General features: G+C 39.0%; 1 protein-coding gene across 5 annotated transcripts in view; it reads left to right on the top strand.

Annotated features, from left to right (window-relative positions):
• Positions 1 to 21,602, top strand: part of nxph1 (neurexophilin 1) — a 210,983-nt gene extending 189,381 nt beyond the window's left edge. For all 5 annotated transcript variants that reach the window (XM_062957822.1, XM_062957823.1, XM_062957824.1 and 2 more), the window contains one exon: positions 19,592 to 21,602. In XM_062957822.1, the coding sequence (XP_062813892.1) occupies positions 19,592 to 20,353 (762 nt within the window). In that variant the 3' untranslated portion in view covers positions 20,354 to 21,602. The remainder of the gene's footprint in view (positions 1 to 19,591) is intronic.
• The last annotated feature ends 4,916 nt before the right edge of the window (positions 21,603 to 26,518 follow it).

The raw sequence follows: 26,518 nt of genomic DNA, 5'->3' as shown, positions 1-26,518 counted from the left end.
AGGTGTAGACAACCTGTTGCAGCAGCTCCACTTGCTGCCAGTCTGTTACCAGGCACAATTCAAAATACCTTTAAAGCCCTAGATAGTTCAGATCCAGGCTATTTTGCCAACGGTTGGTGGGAACGAGAGAGCAGGCCTACTCAGTGGCTGTTCCTTGACTCTGGAACTCCCTGCCCAGGGAAGCCAGAATGGCCCCCTCCCTGCTGTCCTTCCAGCAGCAGGCTAAAATCTTTTTTATTCAAACTGGCATTTAAAGATGGCGTTTAAGATCTGGTCAAGGGATTCTATGGTTTTTAATTTTGAATATGTTTGATGGATTTTTACTGAATTTTTCAAGAAAAGATGTCAAGATCTAAGCTAGAATAACTTTCCGAAAATGGAAATATAGGAAGGCTCTTAAGCAATGTAAAATCCCATTCCTGAATTTAACAATACACTACAATAGATAGAATGACTACAGTTTACCAGTATTACGCCTGGGCCAATTTAAGCATATTTGTCATTATTGCCATTACCATGAGAAATGTAAATGATTAAAATTTCAGTGATTATAGAAGACTCTCACATATTTATGCATACCAGTTGTATGACGTGGATAATATTGAAAGGCAGGTAAGAACAAAGAAATGTTTTTTGATTAGGGAAAAATTAACCATAGTTGAAGAATTTATGGCTTGCAGCTGAAAATGCTATCCTACTTAGCATTTCATTTTTTTGGTTTGTTTTAATACAGTGTTCCCTCGCTACTTTGCGGTTGACTTTTCGCTCCCTCGCTGTTTCGCGGGTTTTCAGTTAATATTAATGTCCACATTTATTGCAGTATTTTCACTGTTTCGCGGGTTTTTGTGGTGTGCAAAGGGTTTTGGAAGGGAGAAATAAAGTGAGAGGGGGGAGGGTAGGGAAGGGTTGGAAATAAAAAAGGGTTCTTTAGCTTCCATTCTTCTTCTCTGCCGTTGTACTGTATATTGTAACTGCTAAAATAAAGTACAGACTGCATTGCAGTAAGTGATCTGTGGTTTGCTCTCCACCACACATAGAATAAATATAGTGTCCCTACTTCGCGGATTTTCATTTATTGTGGGTGGTCCTGGAACGTAACCCCCGTGATAAGTCAGGGAACACTGTAGATCAAATATTTTAAATGGTGATTAGAAAAGCCTTGTTGTTCTTTAGTATTGGCTACATAGTGATTTCCTCCCAAATGACGCCTTAAAATGGTGGCTCATCTCCTTCCTCCTCTTTTTTCTCTACTCCTGCTGCTATAAAATGAATCTTCCAGGTCCAATTGGCAACCAACTGTGAGGAGGCAAATCCAGAGCATAGAAAAGTTACTTTGGGAGACTACAACTCCTATAAACCTGCATGTGGGGCATCTGTGAGTTGTATTTTTAAAAGGTGATTTTCCAAGCCTTAGGTAAATCTCAAAATATCCCTTTCTTGTGCAGTTCTCTCCGTCCCTTCCATAATCCCACTGAGCACTTTAAAAAACAATGCACTTGCCCTCCTTTCAGCCCTATCTGTATCGTTTTAGCGCTTTTGTTTTATACTTCACATTTTTCTCCACATTCTTTTTTCATCCCTTCAAGCTTAGTTTATAGTCTCTGACGGGATTCTCTCTATGCTATCTGCCAAAACATCTGTTCCTTTACTGAATAAAAAGCTTCCTTTTCCAGAAGGTGTCATGCAGGTCTACAAAAACTATAAACCTTTCTTTTTCTACATGACTTTGCCAATGTTAGACTCAAGCTGAGAAGCTTTACAGCCCTTTCCTGTCGGGTCTCATTTTTCATTATATCTAATTCAACACAATTTATGGGGGCAAGGGGGGGGGGGGAACAGAATGACTTTGCTGGGTTTTGAATCTGAAGCTCACTCCATTTTAATGCCCAACCTTGGTTATTCATCGTTTCTATTTTTGAGACTGGACTAGTTCCCTGCATGATTAATCAAAGTGGATTTTTATTACCATTTTAAGGATCAGTTTGATCATGAAATAGACAAATGCAAATTTCTAAACACTAAGAGCCCTTATCACTGGGTGTTTTAGAGACATATGTGCAAAAATGTGCCACTTTGACAGTTGATTTCATTCTCAGGGAGACTTGTTTCCCCAGCATCTAATTACTTTCCTACTGCTGTGAGACAGGGCTACAGGAACATGAAGCAATTGTGCATCAAACAGACCTGGAAGAAGACTTTTCACCTTCCTTACAGAGACCTTCCTGCAAAGAAAAAAAATCTCAAATTGTAAAAATTTCACCCATTTGAAATTCTTCTCATCAAGGTTTTCCAGAAATCAAGAAATATGTTTTCGAAGCATTACTTTAACATTTTTAATATTCTTTTTCTGTTTGTAGTGTAGTATGAAAGTAAGTATTAGATTTATTTTGAAATGTCTTATTTCCGAGAGGTGGGGTACATATCTGCGCATGTGCATGCCATTTAATCTGAGCATGATCTGGAGCAGCAATACTCCAGTCTGGACCTAGTGGTCGTTGTATTGCCCATCTTTGTCTCACAGTGGGACTGAAACTGGTAACCTCAAACTGGGTGGTCATATTACCTTGGATGTCCGTGTTGCCATTGCTAGACTGTCATTGAGCTCTGGAGTGTTGCCAGGCATTGCCTTTGGCCAGGGACGCCTTCCTTTTTCCTGGTCTGCAAAAGCATTCAGCAACAGCCAAATAAAAATAAACTTTATTTATACCCTGCCATCATCTTCCCAAAGGGACTTGGGGCGGCTCACAGAAGCATTACCAGTGCTAAACATAAAGTAAACAATACATAAACATAAAGCCTATCACAACATAAATATACAACTGCAACCATGCACAAAATGATACATAATATAACATTTCTAAAATGCAGAGACCAAGAGGTTTCTGAAGCTCTGTGGCTGTCTGCTGTGGTGACAGACGTGACACGGATCCAATCCATCCCTTTTCCCCTGTGCCATGTACATCTCAATTCTACTCCTGGTTGAAATCAGGATTTTGGGCCAGTGTAGACAAGCCACGGGTTTCCCATAGGCTTTTAGTTGAACAGCATGAGAACACAGTGCTAGACCAGAGAAGTCTTTACTGTTGTGTTATCTCAATAAGGATAATTATTTATTTCTCTTCTCCAAATGGTTTAGTAGGAGAATGCCAGATTCTATAAACCTCTAGCTCAGCATAGTAGCACACAAGTTAAGGCTTTCAGAAGTTTGTGCCTAACAACAACCGTCCCCCTCCCTATTCTATCTTCAGTTTTCAAATCTATTAAGGTGTGTGTATGTGTGTCATGCTAGTCCTTATGTGGATTGGTGAGGTAATAACAATATTTCAGTAACAATAGGTATTGGCTAGAAGATTCCAGGTCGATTTGCTGAATTTTGGTTTCTAGTTTTAGCACTTTGTAGCTAAAGTAACTCCACTGAAATCAAACAAACTGCATTTATGCAAACTTTTCTAATGAGGCAGTGCTGCAAATAGAAATGTCTTCTCTCTAGTGACCAAAACTGTAATCTGAGCAGTATTTACACCATAAAATGTCTGTGTGGGATGTTGAAGAGTTGTAATTTCAGGCAACAAATCCATAGGTTAAAAAGCAGCTATAATATATCTGATTGTTTCATGTCAAGCCACAAGCACCTGCATAATTTAAAAATAATCACTGATATACAACATCAGAACTGATCCCGGGAAGCATCATTTTTCTGTCTTTCTGTCCTTTCATTCTATTTTCTTCTCTTTTTGTCTATGATTTGATCTTCAGTGCCAAATAATACAGTTTGAACAGCAGTATATGGTCAGTGTAGAGTCATATAGTACAGTTCAATGCAGTTCTAATTGCATTATATGGCAGTATTAATCCAGCCTATCTCTCATAAGCTTTATACTAAAATACAAAGCAGTAGACACGTGCAAATAAATCGTAAGTGAGAACAAATTTGTTAGTTTTGTACTTACGACGTGATATCCGCACATGGTCCATGCCCAGAATTAAAGAACTGAAACTTAAGAAGCTTTTATTTCTTTGTAAGTCTCTCTGTGTGATACAGTTAAAATTCACAGAGCAACCAATCCCTGTTGGGAGGCGAAGCCAAACATGTTGGCATGCCTCTCAACCAATCAGGGCTGACAGAGCGGGGAGGGGAGGCGGAGCAGCCGCCATTAGCCTTTATATTCCAGAGTGCACTGGAGCAGCCTCCATTCATGCTCTAGAAGGGATCAAGGGTGGAGATCATTCGAGGCAAGTAGGCAGGCAGGCCGCCGGAGAATACAGAGAGACACACAGACAGAGAAGAGAGACAGACAGAGAAGGGAGACAGCTTGAATGAAGGAGAAGGAGGAGAGGAAGAGAGTGGCTATGGGCAACATGCTGAGCTAACTTTTGAGTTCAGAGTTATTGCTGGTTGGCTGGTCTTGTGCAAAAGGGCTACTATGATTTTTTTTGAGTTTAATAATATAGTATTAATATAGTATTAATAGCTGTCTCAGTGCCCACAGTCTGACTGGGTAGTGCTACCAGTGCCTGCTGCATTTTTGATGTGCCAGCACAAAGGGGCAATCCTGGAAATTGAAATTCTTTTGTGTTTAATATTATAGCAAGTAGCAAGTACTTGGAAATTGATATTCTGAGTCTAAGATGAACACTGACGCAGTCTGGCAGTGCTGCCACAAGGGGCCACTGGCCTCAGCCTCACAAAAAGGGTGAACTCTGCTGTGAAATTGAAGATATATTATCTTGAGTCTAATACAATAGCAAGCAAAACTTTCGAGTCTAATATTATTAGCTGCACCACACTGACACTGGCAGTGCCACCACAAGTGGCCCTAGTTTCACAAAAAGCACCAACTCTGGTAGAATTTTGAAGATATATTATCTTGAGTCTAATATTATAACAAGCAAGAACTTGGAAATTGATATTTTGAATCTAATATTATTAGCTGCACCACACTGACACTGGCAGTGCTGCCACAAGTGACCCTTCTGGATTTTGTACTTATTGAGCATCCTGATAGCTTTCTGAGCACCTTACCGGTCAATATACATGGCATAGGTAGGCAAAGCCCCATTTAAGCCCACTGAATGTTGTCATGAGGCAAAAGTCATATAGTTTTCCCACACTTTGGAAAAAAGGATTAGTTTTGCCCTCATATTAATATGTTTCTCTACACTATAATTTTTGTTCCTGAGTTATAAATACCTTTTTCTAATTGGTTCTATCATAAAAACATGGGGAAAGTTTATTAAATTGCAAAAACTTTGTCTTTGCGGGACGGATATCATGCTATAGCACATTTTGCTCTAGTATCTTGTAGAGTCTCCACCAATTTAACAAAGGTTTTGGCACAAAACAAATTTTCTGGAGCACAACTACTTTCAAATTCCCTAAAATCAGTAAATGTATGAATATTTCTGAAAGTTGGGGGGAATGATCCCTTGTTATTTGTATCATTGAGTAGAAAATTCAGAGAGATTGCTCTTGTAGTTTTTTTTAAAAAAAATAAAAATGTTGTTTGTAAAAAACTTTGAAAATTCCCCAGAAAATCTGTGGATAAGTGAAACTTTCTGAAATTTGGTGGGCCAACAGTGTGTTCTACCATTGTAGCAAATTTCGCCCCAATAGCTGTAAAAACGAGGGATAAAGGAGCCCTTGAGGTTTCCCCAATGCACAATTACTAGAATGAAAAGGTAATGAAATTGCATTACTCTCATTACAGTAACGAAATTTTGAGTACATTAAAAACATTTTAGAAAGGAAACGCCTGCACCCCCCAGTTTTGTAATGACCTTTTAAATGCTTTTTTCATGGTTCGCACATGCCTTCCAAGCAGGCCTCACCCTGCTTAGCTTCTAAGTCCAGATGGGATTTTGCCTTTCGGGTTGTAAAATACATTTTTCTGTTTTACAGAAGCAAATAGATTGTTTGATATTTGGGGTTCAGAACCAAACTGTGTCTTACAATTAAGATTGTTGCAGAAGATACCTGTCCTTTATGACTGTGCAGGCTGAGATAAATAATTATTTTGAGTAGGAATAGTTCTTATATTGTGATGGTGCCCATGATAGTTTCCCAGAGACTCCAACAAGTTGGAGAATGCTAGTCCACAGTAGTAAAGATATTACATCTCTTCTTCCAGGTACCTTTCAGCAATGAGAAACTGTTATAAGAAGATTGCAAAGATGGGTCTATTTTAATTCTTGCATTTTGATCTCTGTCTTGCATCTTCAGGTGTTTCAGTTGTAGAAACATGATGTCAGTTGGCTTCATTATTGGATAGAAATGTATTTTGGATGGGCGGAAGATTCACAGGAATGGGAAGTATTCTCGCAAATTCTTACAGTCATGTTTCTGGGTAGCCCTGCATTGCCACATGGAACCACCCTGCCCTGAACCTCAGAGCTACATTTTGTGCTGCTTAAGATTTCCAACGGAGATGGGGATTCCTAGTCATAAAACTGCAGTTGGTATTCATACACTCTCATAGATAAAACTTGACAACTCTGCATGCAGCCCAAAATGGATCTGGATATTTGAACAGCCTCCCTCAACTCCTGTGTCAATGCCCCAAGGCCCTTCTATTCATCTAGTTTAAATTAATGATCTCACTGATGGCACTAGCAATTGAACCAGGGCTCTCCTGAGCCAAGCACTTTCATACTGAATTTGATTAATTCTGACGAGTATTAATTCTCACTGTTAATTAGGTAGAGCGCTGCTGTAAAAAGGATATAGCGTGTTGTATAAAAGCAAGCACCATGTAGCTTCTGTTGGATATAAATAGGATATATACATTAGAGATGCTCAGTGTATAGGCATAAAAGGTATGGTGTGGTGCAGTGTTGTACAGTGATTAGAGTTCTCAATTGGGACCTGGGGTGTTCAGATTGAAGTCCTCACTAAACCTTTACATTTACCTTGTGATTTAGGGCCCTTCCACACAACCATATAAACCAGAATATGAGGGCAGAAAATCTTACAATATCTGCTTTGAACTAGGTTATTTGAGTCCTCACAGCCATATATTCCAGTTCAAAGCAGATAATATGGGATTTTATTCAGCTGTGTGGAAGGGGTCTTAGATCAGTCCACTCTTTCACAGCTTACCTCAAAGTTTTGGTGAGCAGGAGGAAAGATGTAAGGAAAGATTGGATACTGTCCTTAATTTCTTAGAACGACATGGAAAAGAATGCAGTATGTGGTACTCTTTCCTCTTTCAGTATTGTGTAATTACTGAAATTTTGCTAATTTATTGTAGACATCATATTTGGGCTTTTTCTTTTTTCCATCAGAATTAGGATTTCACACCTACACACAAGGCATAATATATATGTGTGTGTTTCATCTTTAAACTTTTTGGACATTTCAGAGAACCCGTGGAATTACATGAAAGTTGCATTAATCTCTGTCTCATGGGATAGAAATGCCATTGATCATCAGGAAAAGTTCCATATTTAGACTACATGCACCATAGACTCACCAAACTTTGGTTGTGCTGTTCAAAATTGCCAAGCACTCCCTTCAGGTTTCAGTTGTAGTGTGACATATGGGGGATATTTTACCAAATGATTTAAGGATAATCTATTCTAAAAAGTTACAGCATATTACCAAGATATGCCTCATGATTACACAATGGGGCTCTCGGTTTGATGCTTGATATGCTCCTTCATCTCTTTGTTCACCTTCCTTAGATTCTGAGCTATCTTATGAAAAGGTAAAAGGAAAAAAAAAGGGGGGGAGAGAGAACATCAAAGATATAATGCAAGAACAAAGATACTATTATCCCTGAAGCAACTCTTATCTCTTTCAAAGTAGTATTTTGACATTGTACAGTGATCTGCTCTGTACTGTGAGGTTTGTGTTATAGCCTTAATTCATCAAGAGGCAAATTTACTTTGGATTCTGTGGCTGTGAACAGGGATTCAGGTCTACCATTTCCGAAAATGGTGATACGTGCAAGTGTATGTCCTGGAATATAAAATTCATGGGCCTAAATTCTATTTTAATCCTGACTAGAGTTAATTCAGTAAACTCATTAGATTTATCTACACATTGACTCATCATTCAATAACTGATTGAATGGATTTATTCTAGTTGGGATTGACTATTAGAATGAAAGCCATTGTCCTAAGCATGTGGCTAGGATTAGGGATAAAATAAGGACATTCATCCTCCAATTATGCCCCCCCCCCAAAAAAAAAATCCATCTACTCCCCAAATTTCTAGCATTACATGGAGTGAAACATCAAAAATGGTTCAATCTAGATTTTTTATATTTTCTGTGTGCACATCTCTTGGTAATTTTGCCTGCTGTTTTCCTTTGGATGCTTATACGCTATATCTAATGCTCAGTTGAAGTTTTAACGTAATAAGGTTTACTCTGGTCATGTAATGCGTTCCCTTGCTGGTCTTGAGCATCCCCACTCTTAGTTAAAATTTCCCTTTGATTTCTCAGATCTTGTGGAAGAGGTCTCTAAAGCTCTTTGAGGACTGACTGAGCAAGACTCTTACCATGTCCTGAATTTTTAATTTTTTTTTGTAGTGGTGGCAGTTTATTTAAGGCAATATTCTATATTCTTAAATACATATAAGCTGCTTTAAGTCACCTTAAGTCCCAAAATGGGGAAAAAATGGGATATAGATGCTGATTCTGCTGATAATTTTTATTAGATCTACATCCTTTTACAAATTGTATAAATATTTTTTGCAATTGCACTGAGTTTCTCTTAAGAAGAAAAACAAGAAGGAAGGAAGGAAGGAAGGAAGGAAGGAAGGAAGGAAGGAAGGAAGGAAGGAAGGAAGGAAGGAAGGAAGGAAGTTCGGTTCCATAATTTACATTTGGCTCTTTATGCATTAGTACCTGGAGGTGCTGATATCCAGGGGACCATAAATTGCATTTAGATTTTAGTCCAAAATTGAGATAAACAATCCAAAGCATTGAGCCCCCTCTCCCAAATTGGTTCAGCATGTTGGATAACTCTTTTAAAGTTCAGATTGATACTGAAGTAGATTTTAGTCTGACATTGGAGCTATCAGCTTCCAGTATTATTACTATTACTTGAGAGCTATCTAACATAAGATCTCTCTCGCATAACCATGGAAACATTAACATGACTGCATTTTAAAGATAATACTGTTGTTTCTTACATTGAGAAGAATTCCTATCTGGGCCTGGGATGAGATCATTTCCTAGATTTCTGCTGAGTGCTTGGTTTGATTCTCATATGAAAAAGGGCATCTTTTTAAACAAGTGGCATATGTAAAGTGGAGCACGAGGGAGATTTTGATTAAAATGTTGCTCAGTGGCCTTTCAGGCACATTCAAAAATTATTTAATATTCTTTTCTGTGCATACATGGGAAATGGCAAATACAATATTAATAAAAGAAGGCTTATAGAGGTGTAGAATCAGAGCACTAGCTCCTTGACAAAAGTTATTTACCTAGCTAGAGTTTCATTTCAAAATGAAAAGAAACTCTGTGGTGCCAGTATTATACAGGGGCCTTAAAACTCTGTTAGACATTTTAACCCACTCTAATTTATTCCAGGAAACTTTAATCCCCTGCAGAATGGAAACTGCTGTGAATTTTTCAGAAGTCATAATCATCTACCAAATTGAAGAAGGAGGAAGAGAAGGAAGAGTAAGGGAGAAAAGTCTGTAATGTTGACATTGGCACTGGCTTTCAGGAGTTTAGTCTAAATTCTTCCCAAAAATGTAAAACAGAGGGCAAGAGTTAATCAGATATTTCATATAGTTAACACTTCAATCCTCTTCCAAATCTGTATAAATTCACTTGCATCACTGCCATTAGACACATTCTGACTGAGCAGTTTCCTGACATCTAAACCAAAATGTTGCAAAGAAGCACTATCGGAGAATCTGCTCTCCGTCTTGTAGCTCATTTGGTATTTTGATCACATCATCTGCAGCACCTAACAGTATAATGCATTCCAAATTGAAAGGAAAGTGAGCTGTTTGACATATGAGACATGATATAACTATATTATCTGTCATGGTATAGTAGCAGACTCGCAGAAAAGATGAAATAAAAACAACTCTTCCCCAGAACCACAACACAGAGAACCCGAGCTCCATTTTAACGGAACGGTTGCCTTCCTGCATGGATCAGAATGAATCTCATATAACCCATCATTCAGTTTCAAAAGCAATTGTCTTCATCTAATAGAGCAACTGATAGAGAAATATCACATATATGCAGCCTCTGAATGCAGAAGTGTCATTCCACTTATCTTGGTTACAAGATATCAGCAAGTGGAACCTGCAATGAAATGCTACAGTGGAAAATGACACCAGTTTATCCCAGCCATGTCCTTTGCCACAATAATTCATTCTACCACCACCCTGATTTTCCATTTCTCTATGAAACAAATAATTAGTGTTTGATTGCCATTAAGCAACATTAGTAGATTGAATTTTCAGGAGGCGTGGAGGGCACTCCCTTTAGGATTTTCTCCCCCAAATTTTTCTTTCAGTTCTGCAAAGCTTGCATTGATTTCACCATCTCATGTGAGCTATAATGCTACTTTTTCTGTATGAGCATTTGCTTTCTGAGAATGAGTTTGCTATTATTATATAAAACAGATCTTTTTTTCATGGATTCTTCTCAGTTTTGCTCTAGAAGTGTGCCATTAGGTGACCATGAATTTAATAATTAAATTATGTACAGGGTGGCCAGTGGATCTGCTGCTGTAGATTTTCTAAAGCCAAGAACAACATGAATAATAATAATTTCTCACCCACTTCTCCCCATGGCTTGAAGTGGGGTACAACACAGGTTAAAATATAATATATAACTGAAAACACATAAAACCATTTAAAACATGTTAGTCAAAAACAGACAGATATAAGATGAAAACACAAACCATTGCACATTAAAATAACCCATACATCAACTTTAAAATGTCAATTTAAAATTCATTATCAAAAATTGACTGGGTAGGTCCACCCAAAGAGACCAATTTTTAATGTTTTTAAAAATCTAGATAGCATGTTTAGTCACAGAAGTGCTTCTGACAGGTCTAGGGGTGGCAAACGAAAGGTCTTTTGGTTACCAGTTGCCAGTTTAGTCCTGGCTGATTAAAGTAAATGTCACCAGAGGATCTCAGTGTTCGGTGTGGATTATTGTACAGCAGGAAGTGATCCTGCAGGCAACTTGGACCCAACCATGTAGTGATTTGAAGTTGATAACCAACACTTTATACTTTACCTGGAAACTAATTGGCAACCAGTGGAGTTATAACCTATATTTACCACGATTAAAGCTGAATGCCATCCTAGCTCCCCTTTCAAGCAATTGTCCTCTCAAAAGTGTTCCTGAAATTGTGTCTGTTGTATTATATTATATATCTTTTCCTAAGGCAGCTGATTTTAGGGGCTATCCCTAAAATCCAAACATGTAACTAATGACTTCATCATATGGGGCTAAAATCAGCAGCATATGCCGATCTGGTCAGCTGGCTCGCTTCAGATGACGCCATGCCGGCTCAGTACGGCATGCCACCACAGCAACACAAGATGTTTCCTGTGTTGCCATATAATCTATAGGGGGAAGCAGTGTGCACCACATGTGCTCACACTTCCCTGCATGTGACTGCCTTCCTGGCAATGCGAGGCATGGAGTAACAAATTCCTTAGGTCATAAGAATGGTTAATGTGTTGTCGAAAGTTTTAATAGCCAAAATAACTGGGTTGCTGTGAGTTGTTTGGGGTTTATGGCCATGTTCCCGTACTTAGCCATGCAGCCCAAAAAACTCACAGCAGCCCTAAGAATGGTTATAACAACCATATATTGTGATTTGAACAGCATTGAACTGCATTATGTAGTCAGTATAGAACAGTGTAGAATAAGCCAAAATCTAATCTCCAAACCTACTGTAATAGCCAGAAGATGCACTGAACAATGGAGTTGGGGGAGGCTGATCTCATGTCAATTGGGATCCTGGAGAATGAGGTACCCAGCATGTTCCCATCTGTGATTTCCAGTTTACAACTATTGCAGATCCCTGTTACTCAGCAGCTCACTGGTGGGAGGGGAATGAAAAGATATTTCATTGCATCCTGATCATTGTCACAATAGACCTCTATTGCTTGATGTTCAGGTAGTAGGGAGCATTTGTGATCATGGCAAGGGCGTCATGGCCATGTATCTGAAATGTAGCTGAATAAATATATAAGTCTAGGCTATAAATCCGATTTAATTCTAAGATCAATAGTTTCATATTTATTTTTAGTTCTTTTGGGGCTCTGGAGGTGAATTCTGACTAGTTCTGGCATTCATTTAGAATTCTTACATTAATGAAAATGGTTGCTTAATGCCTAGTTGTTTAAATGAGTTCCTTAGCAACAGTGTTCCAGAGATAGGAATCACTCCAGCATCATCTGAAATAAAGTATGATGAAGAAGAATTAATTTAGCTTGCTTGCAAAGTCATATCATCCTTCAGTGTACCTATGTTATGCCATGTCATTATTCAACCACATACAGTTCTGTTCTGCTAAAAGAGCTTTCTGCATTTTGATGCCTTCCAGTTATTCTGGGTTTTAATCTGCCCCAGTCCACACAGTCAATGGACAAGAATAATGGGACCTGGCTGCAAAAAGGGCAGTGAATGGCATGTTTGTGTTTGCATAGTTACAAGAAGACAAAGGACCCACTGTCTGTGATGGCAAAAAGCACTTTATGGTCTTCTTTATCTCTGATTTGTGGCTTGATTTCTAAGATCGGTATTTTCACTGTATGGGTCAAATGTCAATAATGTAATTGTACACTTTGAAATGTAGATATTCATAATGGCTAAATCTATATCCACATTGTAAGAAAACTCCAAAAATTGAGGTAACTGTAGCAGAGAAAGAAATTGAGTGTAATGTTCATAGAGTTGTGCAATGCCATCTAGTGAATTGCAGTGCCAAATACACCTGCATATCTGCAAGTAGAATATATAATGTGTATGGATGTGCAATGCAAGTTCATGCACCATGCACATCAATTTTTACTTCTGTAGCCTGGAACTGAATTTAGTCATTCTGAAGGGGACAAAATGCCCAATTTACTTCCCTAGAAGAATGAGTGTACTCAGAAAACACCAACAGTTTGGTAACCTGTTTTGATCCAAATTAGTAAACCTGTCCTAGCCATTTTCATCTCCATATGGGATCGGTCTTTGATAGAACTAATAGGAGTCAATTTCTCACTCAAGACCAGGCTGTTATAGGATGTTTTGTCTGGAATCATTCAAAATATTTTATTTCTGAAAATTTCGCCCCACATCCCTGCTATTGGGATGGCAGTTAAGAGCAGAGAACAAGGTCCTCTACAAAGAATGGCAGAGGATGTAGCCATCCCTACTAACCAAAGCCTGCAACCTGCTTAGTGACATATGTGTGCATAAATGTGTCTTATGAATATATATACCTCATTTTAGGTGGGGTGAAATTTATTATTCTGTAGCTTTTTGGGAAATGTCCAAAGCTTTCTCCCATCTCAGTCTAACCCTGGAAAAGTATTCTGCTGGTTACTGATATAGAGGGGAGAGAGCAGGGAGACAATTCAGCCAATGTAGTCCAAGGCGCTCCATGCAGTCATGCCAACCACATGACCTTGGAGGTATCTACGGATAACGCCGGCTCTTCAGCTTAGAAATTGAGATGAGCACCAATCCCCAGAGTCAGTCACGACTGGACTTAACGTCACGGGAAAACCTTTAACTTTACCTTTTAGTCCAAGGTAAAGGGTGGGTACACGTCATCTGTGAATGCACTCTTTCCCCCTTTGAGCCAAGACAAGCCAGTTCATCGATTCCTGAATTGCTTTCCAACTCTCATGCAATGTTATCCCATGGACAGGAGGGAAGTGTGTGGGGGGAGTGGAGGAAAGCAGAGGAAAACGACCTTTATAGTGGGGACACGGCCAACCCTAGTAAGATCCGTCCGAGGATGGCCAGCCATCCTATCACATTTCTCCGCTTTCCTCTACTTCCTGCTACTGTCTTTTATCAGGAGTCAAGGGAACATCTGATTCCTGAAAACAGACTTTTCTCTCAATCTTTTCATGCTGGTGTGACGGATTACAGTGGGAAGACCATTATGCCAGCATGTGAAGGTGGTGAGAAAATGGAAATTTAGGGTGAGATAAGGTCCTTAGATCCCCATAGGTAAGCAACAACACAATTGGTGGCCCTTCCTGAAGCTGGATTGCCCAGTCCCTTATACTCCATTCAATAGAAGACATATGCAGGGGTGGGCACAGAGCTGTGCAAACAGATGCAGGTTATGCTCTGCCTGGCTGATGTCAGGTGTTGGCTAAAGGGTCCTGGGGCTCTATCCCTGCAAGCCCTGGATACTACACCAGTGATTCTCAAATTTTAGGCCTCCAGCTGTTTTGGACTTCAGCTCCCAGAAACCCTGGCCAGATTGGTCAATGGTCAGGAATTATGGGAGCTAAAGTCCAAAACATCTGAAAGACTTAAGTTTGGGATGTGCTACATTACATCAATAAGTAAAATGAAAAGTCTTCAGGAAAGAGGACTTCACTATTATTCTGGATATTTTTAAAGCACACCTGATCTTTAGCATTTGAAATTCCATTAAGCAATGGTTCATATTTGTAAAGGGTGCCTTTCAAGTAAATTATTCTTCTCTTAGTAGTCTCAGGGGATGGGCGGGCAGGCTAATGTTCATGAAAAAACACACCTAATGAAGTCAGTTGTCACTTGGAAAATGTCTCCAGCCTGTAAAGGGATGCGACATCCAGACGGGAGTCTTCTTTTCAAGATGTACAAAACTAGACAGACGGATCAATTCCCTAATCATGAAAACATACTCTGTCTTCTTAATATGCCCTTGGGCAAATTACGCTCAGTCAAAATGCTGCTCCAAATAACAAACTATTGAACAGTGATTTTTCATTATTGATGGAACATGGGTCACCAAGTGAGAGAGTTACCTGATCATCTCCCTTGCGGCAATTATCTCTGGCCACATTTTCACAACTGCCAGGTACCCTGATCCTGAATATATATGCTGTTGTAGTGGTACATTGTGTACTGAGTACCAGCAAATTTCTGGAAGAGGAAGGCATACTCATTTTCCAGTGCCATTGTGACAGTTTACTTTAAAATGTTTAGGGTACTGATGTTTTTATTTCAAGGAGCTTCATAGTATTTGTAAGAGGTTTAAGAATTATACTTTTCAGTTTGCTGCGGCTCTATCCCAGAATACCCCCATCTATTCCACAAAATATAAAATGTGGCTTCCACTCCTAAAGAATGTATGCAGTAATGAAAACAGCACAGTCACTGCTCTCTTTATAACACAATCAAGCATCACATAGCAATTTGCTGCCTTTTGTAGAATCTCCTTCTTTGTATGTTTCTAAACAGAGGCTGGGTGCCATCTGTCAGGAGTGCTTTGATTATTTATTCCCATGTGGCAGGGGGTTGAACAGGATGAACATTGTGGTTTCCCTCAGCTCTACGATTTAAATTATTAGTGTTGTAATTGTGGGAGAACTAGGAGAAAGGCCACGTGTTCTTTCACACTTGTGTTTATAATCCAAGCACATATCACCAATCAAAGCACAGTCCTACAATGTCAGGAGATTTGGGAGATCACTTTTCTAAAAGTGAGATACATGCATGCAGAGCTGTGCACGAATGCAGCTTGTAGAATAAAGATGGTTTGGTTATTCACAGCTGCGCAGCTGTGTAGATACATAGTGGAAAATAGTCTTCCCTCCACACCATCAGTAAGAGTTATAACGCAGAACTGCTAATTAGTGCATGGAAGTCAGAAAAGTGGCCTCAAGGGATGGGATAAACACCCAGATCATTAAAGGAGAAATAATGTCAGGACAATAGCTGGGGAACATATGTGCTGTGCAAGCGAGCAATGTGTTAAAGTACTGACACAAAACTAGTGGAGATTGTTCCAGAGCTGACGTTTACAATAGGCAGTTTGCATTTCCCACATGTATAATTTCATCAAGAATGCATTTTCACTGTAGAATTAATACAGTCTGATATCACTTTAACTGGCATGGCTCTGTGCTATGGATCGTAGTTGTATTTTTATCACGTTTCCTCGAAAATAAGACAGTATCTTATATTAATTTTTGTTCCCAAAGATGTGCTAGGTCTTACTTTCAGGGGATGTCTTATTTTTTCATGATTTCTTTCTTGTACTCGATGGCTCCCTCCTCCTCCACCAAGGAAGGTGCATGCGGCGTGAAGGAGAAGGAGGGAAAGGTGCACACCTTTCCCTCCTTCTCCTTTGTGCCACACGCACCTTCCTCAGTGGCAGCTCCCTCCTCCTAGGTCTTACTTTCGGAGGATGTCTTATATTTGCAATACAGCAAAATCTCTACTAGGTCTTATTTTCAAGGGATGTCTCATTTTCGGGGAAACATGGTACAATGTCTTTAGCTTTCTCTGCCAAGGAGTGCTTGGCAGAAATCCAGGATGCCATAGCATTGAGCCAAACTGATATACTGTAGGGTAGATCCACCCCAAGACTCTTCCCCCACAAATCTTAAATGTGTGACTCTGAGCTTGGTTTCATAAATTCACCAGTGTTTATTTATTTCATTTATTTCAATTATTTATACCCTGCCCTTCTCACCCGAGGGGACTCAGTGTTGCCTTTTAAAATTCACTTTCTGGTGTTCCATCCCATTACAGACAAAATTTGTTGTTTAATTGTGGGCTGCTCAACACATTCAGAGAGATGGCTTAGTGGTGACATGAAAGTGAGAGATGAAGTATATTTTTGAAGGGCAACAGAACACCCTGAAATGGCTACTGGGCATTTCTGTTCTTTTGGCAGTTGCAGGGATATGTTAAGTGGCCAGTTAATGACCCAGGTTCATATTCTGCTCATCGATTCATGCAAGACCGGCACATTTCACTTTTAAAGCCCCCTTCTCCCTCCTAATTTGCTCGTGCTCCCAATATGCTGCTTAAGAATTACTGTATATTCTAAGTCTTCCCTCCTCTCACTGTGACATCTTCATTGCTGCTTCATTAACTGGTGCACCATCGGTGCATTTCATTATAGTGTCTCTCGTCACTCACTGTGCTGATCTTATTTATTTATTTATTTATTACATCACTTCTACCCCGCCCTTCTCACCCATCAGGGGACCCAGGGCGGCTTACAATATAAACATACACATTAAAAACAGTTGTCATCAAATTTAAAAATCCATCAAGATTAAAAATTACAATAAAATTAAGAATATCCATTAAAATATACATAATTATACATTTAAATATACATTTAAGGCGCTTTCCATGTTCATGTGGGGTCTGTCAGTAGGTCATATATTCTTATCTCATTTTTGCTGCTACTCATGCTCAAATGCCTTAGATGCAGATACAAACCAGCTATCAAATGCTAGGTGGTATTTATCTTCTTCGCAATTTCAAAAGAAGGGGAAATTGGCTAAATCATCCCAGGGGCAAACATACCCATATTTGTCTCTCTCCATCATCCTGTTCCCTCCAGCAGCTGGAAGGATATTTAGTTGAGAACAGTTGTGGGGCTCTGTATGCCTGTGTGCTTTAATCATCCTGAAAAGATTCCAGGTTTTTGAGACAGTCCATATCGCATCTCTTTGGGAAAGAAAGATCTGATCTGAAGCAGTTCTCAGTGAAGCAGCCAGCAAATAAGTTGAGCAATTGCCAGCGAAGGAAAAGATCTCCCTGTTTGCTTACAAAGGTCTTGGCATTTTCAGAAAACAGGCCTCTTTGAAATGCTTTTTCCTCAAAGAAAGGAAGAGGCTCTGTGAACAAGTAGGGATGTGAAAATCAATCGGTTTCATTTTTCCTTGTGTTTCTCAGAAACCCACTGGCATTTTCTTCTTCCATCCCAGTTTGGCATTGGACTATGAGGCTCTTCCTCCCGCTAAAATTCATAACATACTCCCCATTATACACATTTTAACCCATTTTTTCTGATTTACACATTTTCTATGTTCTTCTCCCATGGACCATAGCAAATATAGCCCTTTTAAAGATGTGCACATTTCAGTTGCACACATTTCTTCTTCATTAAAATGCAGCTTTATTTCCAACACAAGATGCACTTCATCTTGCTGTTAGTTACAGAAAAGTGGATCTTTTCACAAGGAAATTTTATACAGAAAATACGTTCCACTTTATCACATTTACTAAATTCCACTGAATGCTACATTTAAAATCCAGGAAGCCACTGTTCTCATCACATTAATTTGGCTTCAAGTGTCAGATAGAGCATTATTTGCATATTTTAATCGTGGGGGCCAACATTTTTTTCAAACATTTCAGGAGCTGGTGGGGAAGTGGATTTTTGATAATGGTCTAGGTGTTTGGCCAATTCTCTAATGTGATAACATTTGTTGCTCCCAGGTTTAAATTGAAACGTTATTAGTTATTACTTTGCCAGAACAATTTCTTTTTAAAAAAATAGCCTTTCCAGGCCCATCCCTTCTCTTCCCTTCCCTTCTTTCTGTGATATGTCTGTGCTTTGTGTTGCATGGGAAAACTGGGAGAGAAGGATCATCATCATCATCATTATGCCATGTCCCCATGCTGTGCAGTCGCGGGAGTCATAGTTTTCCAAGGTGCATACCATCTCTTGGTGCATTTGCACTATGGAATGTATGCTCTTGGACCCCACTTTAAATACCATAGCTCCATATTATGTGGTCCTGTGAGTTAGACTCATTTCAAAGAGAGGAGTTTTTTTTCTGACAAAGAACCAGGAAGGGGGGGGGGGGGGATGATGGGCGGTGCCTAGCGATTAAAATGTGATGGCAAATGCTGAGTATCACTGATACATTTGACAGTGTGATGGAGGTAGGGAAATCATCAATTTCATTCCAACATTGAGTTGGACTGAGCTCTACACTTCCCAGCTTCAATATGATGAAGTGGTTTGTTTTCATTCCTTACCAGTAAGCAGAAAGAGGGGAGGGAATGATAAATCGTTATATTCTAATTTTGGCCAAAGTGACCCTCTGCATCCTTGGATAAGTACGCCTAATAACTTACACAACTAGTTTCCAACTATAACATGGCTACACAATAGGTTCAGACATATATATATATATATATATATATATATATATATATATATTGCAGCGAAGAGGCTATGGACTCAAAGGGATATCCGGTTCCTTGAAATGATGTTTTAACCTTTTTATAGAACAAAAATCTTAACCTCTTGTGTCTTTGTGCCTTTAAATGATATGTTGACTTATGGTGGCCCCATGAATTTCATCCTTTTTTTGGGGGGCAAGGATTACTTAGAGATGGGTTCCTTTTTCTCACTTATGAGAAAGGAAGGTATTTTATGTTCCATTTAGTGTTGATACCTCGTTGGATGTGATTTCAAAGATTAGTAGAATGTATGAATCACCTATGTAAAAGAAGACTCATTCTTAATATTTCTTCGATGTTGATATACAGTGCTTCCTTTTTGTTGTTCATGAATCTTTTTTATCAATAACAAATGCTCTAAAATTTATTGGAATCTACAGTCTGTTTGAACACAATGGAGTGCACATCCATTTCTAAACTGGTCTTTTCCTTTTATCTTCTTGCAGGTTACATGTGCAAATTTAACCAGTGGTGGGAAATCAGAGATTCTAAAAACAGGCAGTTCCAAATCCACACTAAAACACATATGGACAGAAAGCAGTAAAGACTTATCTATCAGCCGGCTGCTATCACAGACTTTTCGTGGCAAAGAGAATGATACAGATTTGAGCCTGAGGTATGATGCCCCAGAAACGTATTCTGAGCAAGATCTCTGGGACTGGTTGAGGAACTCCACAGACCTTCAAGAGCCTCGTCCCAGAGCAAAGAGACGGCCGATTGTCAAGACTGGGAAGTTTAAGAAAATGTTTGGCTGGGGGGATTTTCATTCCAACATCAAGACAGTCAAACTAAACCTGTTAATAACCGGGAAAATAGTTGATCATGGCAATGGGACGTTCAGTGTTTACTTCAGGCATAATTCAACTGGCCAAGGGAATGTATCGGTGAGCTTGGTCCCTCCGACCAAAATCGTGGAGTTTGACTTGGCACAACAAACAGTGATTGATGCCAAAGATTCCAAGTCCTTCAACTGCCGCATTGAATACGAGAAGGTGGACAAGGCCACCAAGAACACTCTCTGCAACTACGACCCTTCAAAAACATGTTATCAGGAGCAGACCCAAAGTCACGTCTCATGGCTTTGCTCCAAGCCCTTTAAAGTAATCTGTATTTACATTTCCTTTTATAGTACAGATTATAAACTAGTACAGAAGGTGTGCCCTGATTACAACTATCACAGTGACACGCCTTACTTCCCCTCAGGTTGAAGTGGGCCATGTGTCTCAGACTGGACCTTGAGGAACAAACAAATTAATAATAATAATAATTAATAATAATTTAAAAAAGAACAAAAGAGGTCATACAACAGGGCTGTTACCTCAAAGAAGAAGGCCACATCTCTTGCCTGGAATGTGTCTACGCTCTGCTGCTGATGTCAACTGGCTGCAAATATGTTAGTGGAAACCAATTTAATGTCATTTCTGCCCAGTCAGCTCCATGTATCACAGCCCAGTTGTAAATCACTATGGATTTTAAATAATGCCGCACACGGTTTCTCTCTCTATCTCCTTCCCCCTCTTTGCAGCTTGCATCTATTGAGATTCCTGTTAAGAGGGCTTTCATTGTCTGATGTATAATGTTTCAGGATAACCTATCATCAAGCAAAAAGGATTAACTAGACGGAGAATGGTTTCTTAACATAGACTGTTATGGAAATCTCCTTTTTAAGTCTTGAATACATGATAATCAATAATCCCCACTCATGCATTCTATCATTTGGAGTAGCTGTACTGGTAAATAATACTGTGTAGGAGTAAATGCTTGTTAAAATGGGGGCGGGGGGATTGTGTGTCTAGAGTTCAGTATTTCTCTTTATATGAACACAACAAAGTATCGTGACTTTTCTCCAGCACACAGTGGGCACATTCGAGGTTGTGTAAGGTGGTCCTTTTTCTGCTGAGGAAGCCTGTGAACTAATAAAGATGAGCAAACATTTGGAATTTACACGTGAACAGATCTTCTGCTTTTGTAGTTGGGTACTCATCCCTGCAAACATGTAGAGTCGACCAAGACGGACCGAGATGCCCTTCAGTCATCGTGTAAGAAAGAAAAAAATGCCCACTAGGCAACATGTAAGTTGTAAGTGTCTGTCTTATCTTTATTACACAATATTGTAACAAATTCAATATCCTAGTCTTCATTTGTATGAATGGTTTGTATTGTACATAGTTTAACCTGTGTTATTTGAGCTGCTTATTAATATTAACTTGTAATTGTCTCTCTGCTTGTTATTGGTTAAAAACAAAAACAAGGGAAATGAGGAATTCGTTTTATCAGTGTATACGTAAACTCCATTTAAGAAGACAGAATTCTGTACAAAGCATTTATTCAGCTGAAGTATTGTTGGAAGCTATACACTTACAACATTTACAATCTGTCTGTATTTAGATCTTTTATTTCCAGGTGAAAAAAGATTGAAATGTATATAAAAATAAAATACTTAAATTTGAGTTTCAATATGCACTCTGTAAGATGATGGTTTAATGAGCATTAATGTAAGACTGATTCGATAAGGGAAGTAGGTGCATCTTTTGCTACAAACTATATACTGAAGACATGTATGTCTGGTTTCTCCATCCTTTCTGCTCCCATGTGATTATGTGTTAAAGACCCTGTTCTTTATCATTGTCTAGGATTTTATAGTACCTTTTAGCACACAAAGCATCATATACGTATATTAATATATAAGTTAATCTCATGTGTAAGGTTGAGGGCAGGTTTGGGGCCCAAAATAATGGATTTTTATATGACCAATGGATTAATCAAATGTCACTTCATGAAGAGGAGAAGCACCAATGCCACCTCAGGAAAGCAGCAGTCCCCATACTGCCATTTTGCCATCCAGGCATTCAAAAAGGCTAGAAGCATCATCATGGTGGAAAGAATAAAGGAAGTCTTTTATGTTCTCCTAGGACAGACTAAGCTCTTGTCTTTCACTGTTGTATGGTTTCTTTCTTTTCTTTTTTTTTTTTTTTGATAAGGTATGGTACTAACATTGACCTGTGTATTAACTGACCCAGTTTTTTTGGGTTGATTTTTTGACTAATATTTCTAGACTTATACATGAGTATTTACAGCAGTTTACAATTTCTGTACCATGCACCTACATAATACACCTATGGCTGTCAAATGGTAAATTTAGCATGATGGGAGCAGGGTTGTTTTTTCAAAATAAAGCTTGTACAAATTTCAGGAGTATAGATAAGAGGTGGACTAAATGAAAATGCTGCCCCCTAAGAATTCTGTCTTCTCCCAAAGAAATTTCCTTTTGGTCCCCAAATTTCTAGCACTGTGGTAACTTCAGCTGAACATTTGGGACTTCATCAGATGGGCAGGGGGAAAGTGGGGGAAAGCAGAGGGAAAGGAGTTCCCTACTGCCTTTCCCTGTCTTCTGGGATGGCCTCCCATCCCATGTGGTTTCCTGTCCTTTCCCTACTTCCTCTTCATGTTCTCCTCAAAAGGCACTCTCTGGACTCTGTTCCTCCGTGCTGCTGAAATGAAACCCCATCGAATCCTGCCTGAATCATGTGATGGGCTTCATGGGACTCAATTTTGGCAATGAGGAGAAATGGGGAGAAGACGCAGCGTTTGATAAGGTCCTTAGAAATGCAGTTCAAGCATCAAAACAGAAGTGGCAAGAAAAGGGACCAGGAGAATGTGAACAAAGCAAATATAAAAATGGTCAAGTGTGTAATGGGAGGCAGAATTCTTATTGGAGGACAATGCCATCATTTTCCCCCTAGCTACACCCTTGAGATGAATGGACAATGTAGTCTGTGCATGATATATTTCTGTGTGCACATGCACACATATATGTATTCTCAGGGTAGAGGTGATCCTGTCCTGTTTCCATTGCCTCTCCATTTCCTTGCTATTGCTTCTTTCTGGCCTTTTTTATCCCCTCTGATGATAGCCAATAACTTCTGTTAGAAAGAAAATTAAAGGTAAAATCATAATTTTGAAAATGGCGGCTGGAATCCTGTTGGGGCCTTTTTGCAAGTGGACCTTTTATGTGGGAATTAGAATCAGGCAATTCAATAAAATCAATACCACGTAAGGGACTGCTGGTACATTATTATGTAGAAGAGTTGGCAAAGTGGCTGATATGCATCGGGACCACTGCACAATAGAGCCAATGCTTAACAATTCACACCAGTCATGTAATGCATTGGGGCACCAGTTAGGGAATGCCAATATGCAACAAAAGAGCCTGATGTACATCATGACACTATTGCAAGTGTTCTATTCAAAATTCACTAGATGGGGTTTCTTAATATCTCTGCAGCATTGCTAAGTATATGTGAAGTTCTGCAATGTAGACTGTGATAAAGAATTTTAACCATGACTTATTCCACGACTATACCCTGAATCCCCAGCCAGTATAACCACTGATGATTCTGGAGATTGTAGTCCAAAACATTAACAAAATTTCTGAGTTCTGGGGAAGGCTACATTTCAAAACAAATATAGTCTTCCCCAGTTATATTTAGCATAGGAAGATTAGTATCTTCCTTTGCTGCTCCTTACATTCATCCATACTACAGCCTGTAATTTCAGACACCATGCCCATACTTCTGGAAGATATGACACCGCCCTGTGATGTACATATGACTAGTGGCAATGTAATTATTTGAAAATGTCACCACTGAAAGTCTGTTCCATCTTCTACCAAGTGAATGTTAGTGAATTTCTTGGTGATTTAGGGTAGATAATTATGTCATACAAAGTGAGTATAAGTATGGTGGGAATAATTTTGGTCACATATACAGAAACTCCTGCCTATCATATTTGTACCCCATATATGCACCTGAGATTTCATGTGCCAGTGAGGTAAGACAGGTGATTATAAATCTATCAAAATTTCCCATTGAGACCCATGGGGCTTCAATCTAGGCAACTACAGCCTACATTAGGGTTGTATCCTCTAGAGCACATTGACTTCAGGTTCCTTTATATGCATTGTCTCTAGTACTTGGGAGAAGTTTAGTCATCAGTGCTGGAGAAAGGTACAGTACTTTTAATAGAGCTTTTTTTAACCTATAGCTCCATAAATTTATTCTGCGATGGATGATTTGAGGAGCTAGAGTCCAAAAAATAATTTTTCCAAGTGCTCATCTACTTAAATACAAAAGTACTGAGCAGATGGTGGGTCCATAAAAATTACAGTTCCTAAATAATTAATTTCACAATTGTATTTGGACTGCCAGTTTAGCCTTGTAAGCTTTTGCCAGCATTGTTGCATTTCATTTAAGTGGAGATTGTGTCAAAGACTGTATCTGGGGCTTCTGTATGCAAAGCATGTGCTATACTAGTGAGTAGAATTCTAGATTCGTATATCTGTTTCTATCAAGAATTAGCCTAGATAACATGTCTGGATAAAAAGCAAACTAGAAGAGTGACTGATCTGGACTACAACTCCGATTCTACAGTTTCTCCTGCTTCCACCCCCAAAGAACTCCTGATGGCATTGGACTCTGGAAAAGAAATGCGTAGCTGAAAGTACAATAAAGTCTCGTTTAAGCCACACTTGGATGCATCCATCAACCAACTAAGCTCTGCAGACTTTTTTTCCACAACATTTCTTTTCATCTCAGTAGGGATATATAGGCGAGCCAGTATGGCATAGTAGTATGAGTGTTGGACTGATATTCTGAGAGGTTTGGAATAGACTCACTAGATGATCTTGAACAAGTCACACCCTCTGAGTTTCAGAAGAAGGCAATAACAATCTCTTGCCAAGAAAAGTTTGTGAAAGGATCACCATTATCTGGCACACTTTAACTGGGACATATGAATATGTCAATTCCAATTTTTCCTGGTTGTTTCTTTTCCCAATTTTTAACACAATTCTTGAAAATCTTCAGAATTTTCTTAAATTTTGCATGAAAATGTATACACATTTTGTGTGTGTGTCTGCTAGTGCATGCATTTTTGTAACCAGTTTCCATATTTTCTGCAAATTTCCTCATGGAATGCATTTTAAATATCATGTTAACACATATGTGTTTTTGTTGTTTTCATATTTTGCCTTACATAATTCTTACATACATTTAAAAAAATGAATATGCAAAAATTCGGTTAACTTTCAAAATGTGTTCTAGGAATTCTTTAATGGAATTCTCCATTGCAGTCCACCTGGATCAGCAATGCTAGCATATAATGAAGGGCAATAAGAAAAGACAAATAATACATTACAGGTGCCTTGATTCAGTGAAGGAAATCACAGTCTTAAGTTTGAAAAACATGAATAGGGCTATTGATGGACCAGGGCTCTTGCACATCTCTCTAACATAAGGCAACGCTGATGTGGTGGCAAATAACCACAACAAATATGCATTTTTATTTATTGGAGAATTCCATAACAAAATATCTAAAAGAGAAAACATTGAAGGATAGACAAGTTTTACATACTGATTCCAAGGTGCAAATTTTGGTAAGTTTTCAGAAAAACGTGTTGTCGAAGGCAATCTCTGAGGATGCCTGCCATAGATGTGGGCGAAATGTCAGGAGAGAATACCTCTAGAACATGGCCATACAGCCCGGAAAAAACAACAACCCTGTAAAGTAAACAAATTTCAACTCCAGCTCTACTCACTACTTCCACTGTTATGTTAGCTATTATATAGCCTATCACAGGCATTGGCAAACTTCAGCCCTCCAGGTGTTTTGGACTTCAACTCTCACAATGCCTAACACCCTACCGACTGTTAGGAATTGTGGGAGTTGAAGTCCAAAACACCTGGAGGGCCGATGTTTGCCCATGCCTGGGCTATCACTTTCCTGAGAAGATAGTGTGGATGCTTTAGTAGCTTTGAGTTTGCAGAAAGAGTGATTTATTGGAAGAATCACCATTACATTATTAGCTTGGCTTCCTTGCAGGAGTAACTTTGTCAATTGTCCTGGAAATATATGCTTGTTTATGTGTCTATGCTGGAAATATGACTCTGTTTATAATTCCAAAATGAATGTTTGTCTGGAATACTGAAAACTTAAGAAAGACATGGGAGGTCTAGGCTACTTGGACATTTACCGGACATCCTGCTCCAACAGTTCCTCTTTCAACATGAAACATTCTCACAATGAGTGATACTTTAGCGAGGTCAGTTTGAGATTAGTTATTTTAAACCATTCTTACAGTCCTGGAAGCTCATTTTAGTTTTTAAAGTCCTTCTCAGTAACTACTATTTCATTACCCCATCCACAACATCTGGCTCAGGCTACCCCGAGGCAGCCTATTCCTGCCAGCTTCCTTTCCTATAACCTGCCAATTGCTTGGCACAATTCCCCTTGCTCCAGAAGTATGATAGCTTGGAAACAACATAAGTGAACAAACATGTCAATATTCGTTACTTCAATTAAGCATTTAATATCAA

The sequence above is a fragment of the Anolis carolinensis genome, chromosome 6 (genome assembly GCF_035594765.1).
Source record: "Anolis carolinensis isolate JA03-04 chromosome 6, rAnoCar3.1.pri, whole genome shotgun sequence".
In the NCBI taxonomy this organism is placed as follows: Eukaryota; Metazoa; Chordata; class Lepidosauria; order Squamata; family Dactyloidae; genus Anolis; species Anolis carolinensis.
Note: the sequence above shows the minus strand (reverse complement) of the source record. Positions and strands in the feature narration are given on the sequence as shown.